Source organism: Zea mays, chromosome 8, assembly GCF_902167145.1.
Source record: "Zea mays cultivar B73 chromosome 8, Zm-B73-REFERENCE-NAM-5.0, whole genome shotgun sequence".
Lineage (NCBI taxonomy): Eukaryota > Viridiplantae > Streptophyta > Magnoliopsida > Poales > Poaceae > Zea > Zea mays.
This window is the reverse complement of record NC_050103.1, coordinates 176,035,505-176,045,495: the sequence shown is the minus strand read 5'-3', so window position 1 is coordinate 176,045,495 and position 9,991 is coordinate 176,035,505. Positions and strand designations below refer to the sequence as shown.

The 9,991-nt window shown below is 43.6% G+C and overlaps 2 protein-coding genes across 5 annotated transcripts; one reads left to right on the top strand and one right to left on the bottom strand.

The window, feature by feature from the left end:
- Positions 1-358: 358 nt before the first annotated feature.
- LOC100191468 (uncharacterized) lies at positions 359-5,670 on the top strand. 4 transcript variants are annotated; one of them, NM_001136901.1, is made up of 8 exons: positions 729-1,130; positions 1,485-2,093; positions 2,745-3,042; positions 3,136-3,415; positions 3,670-3,777; positions 4,089-4,367; positions 4,631-4,774; positions 5,135-5,414. In NM_001136901.1, exons 1-8 carry the CDS (start codon positions 848-850, stop codon positions 5,306-5,308), a joined length of 2,175 nt encoding a protein of 724 aa, NP_001130373.1. In that variant the 5' UTR covers positions 729-847; the 3' UTR covers positions 5,309-5,414. The 4 variants fall into 4 exon arrangements, with proteins under 4 accessions (XP_020397427.1, NP_001130373.1, XP_020397428.1 ...); XM_020541839.3 differs by lacking the exon at positions 729-1,130 and adding an exon at positions 1,166-1,277 and having other exon boundaries at positions 1,359-2,093; positions 5,135-5,583; XM_020541840.2 differs by lacking the exon at positions 729-1,130 and adding an exon at positions 1,345-1,354 and having other exon boundaries at positions 5,135-5,583.
- A 1,026-nt stretch (positions 5,671-6,696) lies between these two features.
- LOC100282077 (uncharacterized) lies at positions 6,697-9,757 on the bottom strand. Its single transcript, NM_001154990.1, has 6 exons — positions 9,288-9,757; positions 8,325-8,453; positions 8,111-8,231; positions 7,941-8,022; positions 7,295-7,448; positions 6,697-7,206 (listed from the first exon to the last, which is right to left on the bottom strand). Exons 1-6 carry the CDS (start codon positions 9,600-9,602, stop codon positions 7,072-7,074), a joined length of 936 nt encoding a protein of 311 aa, NP_001148462.1. The 5' UTR covers positions 9,603-9,757; the 3' UTR covers positions 6,697-7,071.
- Positions 9,758-9,991: the final 234 nt, after the last annotated feature.

Sequence of the window (9,991 nt, the reverse complement as noted above, 5' to 3'; positions counted from 1 at the left end):
CTCGCGCTTTTGAGCTTTTCTGCACCCGACCACCGACCGGCGCGGCAGCGGGGATTGTGTTGCGTTGCGAATGAGAGGGGGGAGGAGCTGGGGCCTCGCCTGGGCCCGGGCCGCCGGGCGGCATCCGCGTGGCCCCCTCTCCACATCAGTTGCCTTTTCCTGCAGGCCCATTGGAACGGGCCGCTAGAGGGGGCAGGGGCTCCACGCGGACTCCTCTTGCTTTTTCCCTCGTTGAAAAGTTGAAAAGCGAAAGAAAGTATGTTGAGTAACCCCACCGAGTTTAGTTTATATCGATGGATTTTGGAAACTGGTAATTGGCATTTGGCAACCCTTCAAAAATGGGCACAGCTACGCAGGGGGGCCTTGTCAGGTCTGCGACTATCTGCGACATATCATGAATCATTTCAAGTTTTCAACCGAGCGGCAGAATTTTGGTCATCAAGCAAACAAACAGGTGGTGTCGCCGGGGTGACAGAATCTGATGGCCTCAACTATACTACTATACTGTACTGCCTGTCTATCTACACATGGCCAACCGCCGCGAAGGCCGAAGAAGGTGCGGAAAACGCAACAGCTGCGATCCGTGCGCCTGTGCACTGCAGTACCAGTACAATCCTCTCTCTCCCTCTCTCCTCTGACTTCGCTGCCTCCCTCCTCGTCCGTCTCGCCCGGTCGTCTCACCCAAAGACTCCTCCCGCTTCGCTTCCAAGTTCACGCACCCCACCCCACCCCACCCCAATGGCGACGCAGCCGCTTCCGCTTACAGCACCACGCCGCGTGCCGCGCGCCTGAGCGAGAGCCCGCAAGAGCACCCACACGCCACACCAGCCGCGCGCCTACGCGGCGCATGGCGGCGCCGGGGCTGGACCAGGTCATGGCGTTCCTCACCGACCACGGCTTCGCCGGCGCGGCCTCCGCGCTCCGTGACGACGTCCTTGCGCGCACCGCCGCCGGGGACGAAGGTCACGACGCTGCATTAGGTCCCCGTCTCCCCCCGCTCCGGATGCCCGCCGCCGGTACCGGCTCCGGCTCTGGCGCTGGCTCTGGCACGCCGGCGCCCGCGAGCCCCGGCTCCAGCTCCGGTTCGGCGTCCTCGTCAGCTTTCGTCAGCATGCGCTCCACGCCCTCAGGTACCCAAGGCACGAGCACGAGGCATTTCTGTCGCTTGCTTTATTTAAACCCTCTTCTCCTTGCTTTCCGTGGCCGTATCAGTCACACAGTCTCGATCTGTGCGCCGATATGCCAGTGGCTATGGCTTTGGGGCCGATTCGGCGCTGGTAGTTCGATTAGCTCATGGGTTTTTTCTTTTTCCTGTGGAGATGAACTTTATGTAACATAATCGATTTTCGATTTTGTAGGAGAGCTGTTAAACCTCTCCGGCTCCGCCACTTTCGTTTCCGTTTCTGCGCTTGGTTTGGTGCCGAATTTTCTGCACATTTTACCAATTCTGAACGAAAACTCCCTTTCTGTTTTGCCGACTGTAGGGCTGTTGAATCCGTATGGGCTATGGTCGCCGAGGCACTCGCAGTCGGACGTGTCTTCATCGGAGATGGAGTTTGGTACAGCGCGCCAGTACGACACCACCGACCTCTTCTTCCAGGAGGACTGGCTCTACGACGATCACCTCTTCCCTAGCAAGCTGGACGATGAGGACGACGAACGCGAGGAGGAGGACAAGTTTGTACTGGATGCTCACGGTGGTGCCTCAGCGCAGACAGAGATAGGCAAGCTCGGTGCAGGCCATAACCACCGTCATGAACACATCGGTGGTGACCGATGTGAGGGTTGCGCTGAGGTGTACACATGCTCATCGCCACTCTGCGGTTGCTGTGGAGGGGGACTCAAGAATGACGGGCTTCATGTGGCCAGGAGCTCAAGCTCTACTGTGTATGGGAGATACCAGATCATGGATGACCGGACAGAGACAATGGATGATTGTGCGCAGGATGGGTTTCAATTGAAGCAGAGTGGAGATATTATGTTTGAATGTGGTATGCAGAGGGATCCTGGACGAGGAGATGATGATTCAGACCTGAGTGTTGTGGAGAAGGAGCTTCAAATGCTCAGTTCATTTGATACTGATGCTGTTACGAGTAAGTACTTCTCCAGCCTTACAATGTAGTTCGTCTCTTCAATTGGTTCAAAAAAAAAGGGTGGTTACCTTCGCAGTATATAGTTTGTCCATTATAGCCCACTTTATGGCCACAGATAATGTGTATCTGTTTATTGAATTTAATGTACCCGGAAAAGGGGAATAAATAATAACAATGAAGAGGTTAGATTCTGCGGAGTTGCCTTCTGAAAGCCAAAACTCTGTTGCAAATTGGTTGTGTGTAGTTTAATAAATGGAGGGGGACTTGTTATACTAGACGATAGTCAACATTTACAGTTCCTTTACCATTTTATGATTATATTTCTCATGGATTATCTCTGGAAGTTTAAACAATCAGAGTTTGTTTATGTTGGCAAACGATGATCTGCATTTTTTAACAAAACTTTGGTTAAACAATTGCTATATACAATCAGAGCGTTAAAAACACAGATTTCAAGTATGATGATCTTGTTTTTAACGTATTTGCAATATAGCCAGGTCCAACCTACTATTTGATCAATCTTATTAAAATAATATTGGTCCATCTTTATATTTGTGAGTAATTTAGTATCAGTTGTCCATTTGTCCTGGTTCTTGTTAGAGGCTATCTTTTGCTTATGTGCTGGTCTAATTCTCTTTATGTGTTCCATAGATCACGGTGTACATGATTTCACGGACAACGGTGACCTCAATGGCATCTGTGACAAAAATCCGAAAATCAGCATTGATAAAGAATATCTGAAAGGTCATAGGATACAGCCATTCCCTGAAATTGGTGATCCTGATGAAGCATATGAGTTTCGAAATGTAGGATCATTAAATGCAGATGTTCAACATTCTACTGCTCTTGAAGCTGAGGAAGATGCGGAGACAAATATTGATCTTGCTCTCTCTGATTTTCACAGAGAATATGAGGTATTTGAATTGAGAATTATCCACCGCAAGAACAGGTTCACATCTCTTTTTTACTTTGAATTCTCGTTGCAAAATTGTATGTTGGTTGATCCATTTTCGTACTTATATAATATAGGCATGCACTGCAGGACTGGCTTTGAAGAAAACAAAGATTTTCCCATTGTGCTAAATTCGGTTGTTGCTGGAAGGTATTGTATCACTGAATATCTAGGCTCAGCTGCATTCAGCAAGGTTGTGCAAGCACATGATCTTCAGACAGGAATGGATGTTTGCCTTAAAATAATTAAAAATGATAAGGATTTCTTCGACCAGAGCTTGGATGAGATAAAACTTCTGAAGTTCGTGAACAAATATGATCCACTAGACGAGCACCATGTGTTGCGCCTTTATGACTACTTCTACCATCAGGTATATGCCTCATAAGAGAGAGTACTGGCTAAGTTACTCCCTTTGACTCAAACTTTTTTGCATTCTAACTTCCTAGGAAGGCATCTCAAAAGTTATAATCCAGGTGACTAGGTCTCGAGCAATACTGCAATTATCTTAAAAAAGATCAACTGTAATATTATACCAGTGTACTTGAATTGCTTCATGCATGTACAGTGGGATATTTTCCATTCCTGTGACCTTGCATGGTGCTGATAGCGAGCAAAATTTTACAGGAACACCTTTTTATTGTTACTGAACTATTGCGAGCAAATCTATATGAGTTTCAGAAATATAATCAGGAATCGGGTGGTGAGGTATATTTTACTTTGCCTAGGATACAGGTATGTTCTCCGTCCTTCACAGAGATGTTCTCCATGAGACCATGACTTCTACTTATAATGAGATCACACCTGTATATGATGAGCATTTGCATTTCACCCTGTAGTCAGCCCCTAGACGAATTTTTTTTCTAACGTGCTACACATTTAAACACAATTGTTTAACCATTGGACTGTAACTGAGCAAACTTACTTGATACCCTGAAATGGTAGCCTTGGCAAATATGACTACCCCTTTTAAGTTATGTGTGTTATTAAGTTTCATTCAGAAAGTTACAAAGTTCTAGCAATTTGAAAAATTTCCTTTGTTGTAGGTTATAGCTCGGCAATGTTTAGAGGCCTTGGTTTACTTGCACCATTTAAGGATCATTCATTGTGACTTAAAGCCAGAAAATATTCTTATCAAGAGCTACAGTAGATGTGAAATTAAAGTCATTGATCTGGGAAGTAGTTGCTTCTTGACAGACAACTTATGCCTCTATGTCCAATCTCGTTCTTATCGAGCTCCTGAGGTCATTCTTGGCCTACCTTACGATCAGAGGATTGACATTTGGTCTCTTGGTTGCATCATTTCTGAACTGTACACTGGTGAAGTAAGTATGTTTTATTTACTTGAAATGCTTGGCGGCCTGTAGGATTGCAACAAACTTGTCTTAGTATTATTTTGGCAAAATTTTGAGGCCTCTTTTCTTATATTATTGCAATACCAATAAATAACTCCAACCAGAATTAGAAAATAATCTTTTTTATTTATGTTGTAAGCACGTGTGAGCTGGAGAGGTGTGGCATACTGGCATTGGATGTCTGGGTGCTTCTTTTCCTTGGAATTATAGCTTCTGTCATTTACATGTAACAGGTATTATTTCCTAACGAGCCTGTGTCCATGATGCTTGCTCAAATGATTGGCATAATCGGCCCAGTTGACATGGAAATGCTAGAATTGGGACAGGAGACACAGAAGTATTTCACTGATGATTATGACCTTTTTACCAAAAATGAGGTAAAATTCTTTTTTCATACTTGCTCACCTGCATATAGTAAGGCTAAATGAATATTCTTTAATTGCAAAATCTATATTGCACGAGCTGCTTCTGATTGTTTCCTTCGCCTTCATAAAATTCATTGCATCATAACCAGGCTTAACTAAATTTTGAATACACTACAGAATTATATTTGTATGGATTCTTACTCACTTGATACGTGAAAGACATAAGTTCATAGCATTGTACGTTTATTTGTCCGAATCGGGAAGACTTCAGTTTTTCCTTTTAATTTGAGGTTCATGATGTGCATATGTAGCACTGTCAGTCGTAGAACAGTAAACCCTAACAATTCCCTTCTTTGCCTTATTTATGTCCAGGAGACAGATCAACTAGAGTATTTGATCCCAGAGAAAACCTCCTTGCGACGACACTTGCAATGCCCCGATTCTGAATTTGTCGATTTTCTGTCTTATCTGCTGCAAATTAACCCCAGGAAAAGACCCACAGCCGATGAAGCACTACAGCATCCATGGCTTTCTTTTGCGTACTAATGAGAAGCCATCCGGTGCTTTGTTCACATATAAGGATGACTTTGTCTCCTAATTTGTTGCTCTTGTAAAGTTCTTGAAAAATATCGATTTTTTAAAGTTTCTCTTCATTAACGTGAATCATCATTACTCTTTTCCTTATTTTGTAGAAGAGCCCTCCTTTTGTGAGTGCAGGATTCTTATTTTTTTTCTGTCTTCAGGGTAATTCTTGGTGTGAACCCCTGCTCTGTGAGTGATTCATGAGTGTACGTAAATATCAGAAAAATTTCCGCGGTTTATCTGTACAGTTGAAAGGCCACTCTTGTACTCCATCTGATCCGTTAATGATAACATGAGAAGATATCAAAATACTGTCCAATGTTTCAGCATTGTTGGCTCTATCGTTGATGTTTCCAGTATCACTTAATTTGGAGTAGTATGCTATTTGATTTGATTGTGGGTTATTATTATCGAAGAAACAAGATGGGACCAGCGGTGATGTCAGGTCGTTCGTGTCCTATTTCCTTTCCTTAGGTTATAAGGCTGGTTTGAGAGAAGAGGAATAGATGGGATTGAGGGTGCTAAAACCCATTAGATCTTGTCTGGATACATTAGTATTCACCTTAATTCATATGTATTAAAGTAGGATTTAAATTAATTTACACTTCAATCCAGCTTGATACATATGGATTGAATTAACTACGAGAGTATATCTAAACAAGGTCTTAAGGCTAGTTTGAAAAAATTCAAATTTCTTCTAGGATTGGAAGAGATTGCGAGAAAAATGGATTAATTTCCCCTTCAATCTCTCTAGTTTCGGAGGGGATTTGAGTTTCCAAAACTAGCACTTAGAGCTTGTTTGAAAGAAGAGGATTGAAAAGGCTAAAATCTAGTACACGGTTTAGCCTCTTCAATTTCCTTCTCCCAACAAGCCCTTATTATTCAATTTTAAAATTTTAAATAGTAAAGGGTTTTAGGTCCCTCAATCTTCTTGCTTCCAAAAAGCTTACTGTTCAAAATTAAATAGTAAGAGCTTGTTTGGAGAGCAAGGAAATTGACAGGGGCTGAAAGGCTACAATCCTTTACTATTTAATTTTGCTCCAACAAATTCGATGTCCAAAAAGTTAGATAAAAGGCTCCATGTTTCCAGTAACTTTCAGCTAATCTGGCGACAATGTTTCAGATAAAATACCTAAGGCCACCGACTTAAACGTCAGCTTGTTGCCGCTGGTAATTATTGTGCTTACTGCTAATATTAATGATCACATACCGGATGGTTAAATTCATAATTACTACGCATTGGTGCCATTTTACCGGGACGGCAGGACATTGGTTCTTGAGGTGTAAACTAGACATCCATGGATCACGAACTATTCATTAGACTATCTTGTCAACAATAAAATTTTACAACAGAGGCTGATATACAACAATTAATTGATATAAAATGCTCCACTACACAGATTTAAATCTGAGGTCATGCTAGATTACAATCTTCTTATCTTCGGGTGTGACAACTCCATATGAACAGCGACTCGGTTTTATCAAGAACCCTAAGTGAATATTGATAATAATGTACAAGTGCTCTCCCTTAAGCCCTGTTCGTTTTGTACTAATCCATAGGGACTGAGGGGGATTAAATCCCCTATAAGTCAAAATCCTCTCCAATCCCTTCCAATCCCCCTCAATCCCTATGGTTTTGGGATCAAACGAACATGACCTTAAGGGGCTTATAGCATAGTAGGCACTCCAGCCTTCATCAAAACAATTCCATTGTGCGGCAGCAAAACTTACACAGCCTGACTAATTTGGGGGATCCCATGGTTTTGGAACCATTCTGGCATATGAAATCTTTCACGCAATACGGGTCTGACGTCTTTCTGGAGGGAAAGATGCTTCAGGAGTGGAAATATAACCGTCATGAGCTGGAATGTTTAGTCAAGAAAAAAATCAGCGCAATTTGTTAGGCTAGAAGTTCAGGCCCACAGAATGACTTGTGCCATAGTCAGTTACCTGATCATCAGAATGTTGTCCAGCTGAAAATGGAACACAAGGTATTCCATTCAAAGGCTGAAGAATGAAACTGAACGGATTGTTGTCGACAATGACAATCCTGCCAAAATCTTTTGACACGCGAGTAAGATCTTTCACATGTTCTCTATATTCCCTGCAATCATGCAACCCATTGATGTCAGACCATTGGCAAACAAGTATGGTGTAAAACATCAGGCAGGAAGATAAAAACATCAAGAAACGAGTGTATTATGATTGAATAACTCAGTGAATCAGCACAAACATGCATAGTAAAGGAAGCATCCATAGTTGTACAGAGGCAATGACGACAGATCAAGACACCCAATAAAAATGCACATTGAATATATTGTAGAAGTTCTGGAGTGCAGATACTCGGAGAACTTGGTTAAGATAAAATGAATACTAAAATTTAAACACTACTAGCATTCCATGTGTACAATGTTAACATCATTATTGGTTGCTGTGTACAAGCATTGACTATGATCTGTTTTTTTCCCAATTGATAGAGATGCTGGAATGCTAAGTTTGCAGACATCCCAATAAGGTAACAGGTCTCAACACAAGAATATGAAGCAACAGCACAGTGGTGGTACAACTTGATTTGTATAGTGGTAATGTAACTTACGTGGTAACAGTTGATGGGCGATAGAGACGAATTCTGAATCTATTGTGAACATCTATTCGGTCAACTAAAGGTCTAGCATAACCTGAGGAGAAGCATGGATAGGTTAAGTGAGGAAATGCACAAAAGTCAAATAGGCTCATGGTTACGAAAAATGACAGAAGGAAACATACCTTCTAAACCTGCTGTAAAAAGGATAAGATCTGCAAATTCACTAGTTTTCCGCAAGAACTCATGCAAACCAGGGCGCTCAAAAACAGTCACATGATTCACCTTTTGTTTGCCTTCAACATCCTTTTAAAGTTTACAAAAGAAAAGGCTTATTGGTCAGTAGTGATCAAATTATTATCAACGAAGTGACATATAACAAAGGCACGAGTTTGGTACCTTATCAGACGATATACATTCCATATCAAAGCAATGTAATCCTGCTTCAACAGCTTGTGTGCGCACAATGGCAGGAAGACTAGATGATTCATATGCAGAAACTAAAGTCTCATCCAAGTCAAGCACTACCTGAACAGACAGCCCTAATGTTGTCAGAATATTCCATGCGTAAACACAAGAGAATATGTTCAAGCTGATTTTGTTTCAAGGCAATTAAGTAGTAATGCTTAGCAACGACATAGCTTCCAGTTTCAGTTTTAGTTCCTTCTATGTGAAGCTATAAGCTTCTTCACCAATCCAAACTATTAGAAATCCAATTACGAGCATACCTTACAGTATAACAGCCCCGTGTACTGGGTCATCTATAATCAACTGATAAGATAGTAATGCCATAATCCAGCTACAATCATGATGTTCAACAATGATGGCATGTTATCTACTCACCTACACACAATGACAGGGAACCGGTATCCTGGAACTATTTCCCACAGCTTCACTAGAAGATCACCAGAAACATATTGCCACCAGTGCAGAGAGGAAATAATGCAATCGTAAGTACGTACTACTAGATTAAGGAAACCCTAATTTTTGTGATTGCAGGACAACTAATTGCCCATGCTAACAAGTCATGATGACAACTTCTAACACACAATCCTCAGGGAATGCCTCACAGCCGAAATACAAATTATTCTACAACAAACAATCAACTGAACTACCTGAACTAAGCCACCAAACCTCGATTAACCTTACATCAGCCACTGCACCTAATCCCAACCACCCCCAGATATCGATGCTCCCTCCAATTTGATCAACATGCAATTTCCACCGTCCCAAGTCCACTATACTATTTGATTGGAACCCATATATTTGATTGAAACCCATATACTTCACAAAGGCGCCATTTCCCCCCACCCCGGACATCAAAGGCTCCACCGAAACGAATAAAAAACCGAATCTTCTTACCGTGAGGCGGCCCAGGGGCTCAGACGCAGGTTTCGGGGCAGGCGCCGCGTCAGCAGGGATCTCGGAGTGGAGCGGCATGAAGGCCACCTCCGGCAACGGCTCCGAGGCCGCAGGTCCGGAGAGGAGCGGATAGCGGAAACCAACGAAGGAGAGGAGCTGTGCGCAGGAGGGCGTGCCCCGGAGGATCTGAAGCAGGACTTGGAGGAAGAAGCCGATCCACCCTACCACCGCTCGCCACGCCTGCGATGCCGCCTTCCCCCGCTGCTGCTGCGCTGCCGCCGCCGTGGTCGGCGAGTACACCTCCGTAGCCGCCATGGACTACGGCGACGAGCTGTCGCGCTACGTGGGGTTGCCGGTCCTGGAGGATGGAGACGGGGACGATGGAGCGAAGGCGAGGCCCGAGGGCGGAGGCAACCGGAGGAAGAGGTGGTGGTCGGTCTCCGCGCCGCGCCCGTGTACGTGGTGTTTTTGTGGGCGCGTGACCCTAGCGGAATAGGGTATTGGTGATAGGTGTAGTTTCTGTAGTCCCCACCTGTCAGGGTTAGTACAGCTGGACAGGAGAGTTGCCGCGAGTGGCAATTATCGTACGCGCGCAGCTTTCAGTTTTTTTTTTTTTTGCAATTTCAGTATTTCTTTTTTTTTTTCCGCATTTCTCTATTTCTAGTACAGGCTTGATGTTCAGTCTGTGTTGATTCTCAATTTCT

Bases quoted from the DNA above. Each gene is read 5' to 3' on its own strand.
- LOC100282077 (NM_001154990.1), bottom strand. From the start codon at position 9,602: ATGGCGGCTACGGAGGTGTACTCGCCGACCACGGCGGCGGCAGCGCAG. The intron at 8,023-8,110 runs GTATGTTTCCTT...GCTTCTCCTCAG, and splicing joins TTTTACAGCAGGTTTAGAAG to GTTATGCTAGACCTTTAGTT. The intron at 7,207-7,294 runs GTAACTGACTAT...TAAACATTCCAG, and splicing joins GACAACATTCTGATGATCAG to CTCATGACGGTTATATTTCC.
- LOC100191468 (XM_020541838.3), top strand. From the start codon at position 482: ATGGCCTCAACTATACTACTATACTGTACTGCCTGTCTATCTACACAT. The intron at 3,416-3,669 runs GTATATGCCTCA...AAAATTTTACAG, and splicing joins ATGACTACTTCTACCATCAG to GAACACCTTTTTATTGTTAC. The intron at 3,778-4,630 runs GTATGTTCTCCG...TACATGTAACAG, and splicing joins TTACTTTGCCTAGGATACAG to GTATTATTTCCTAACGAGCC.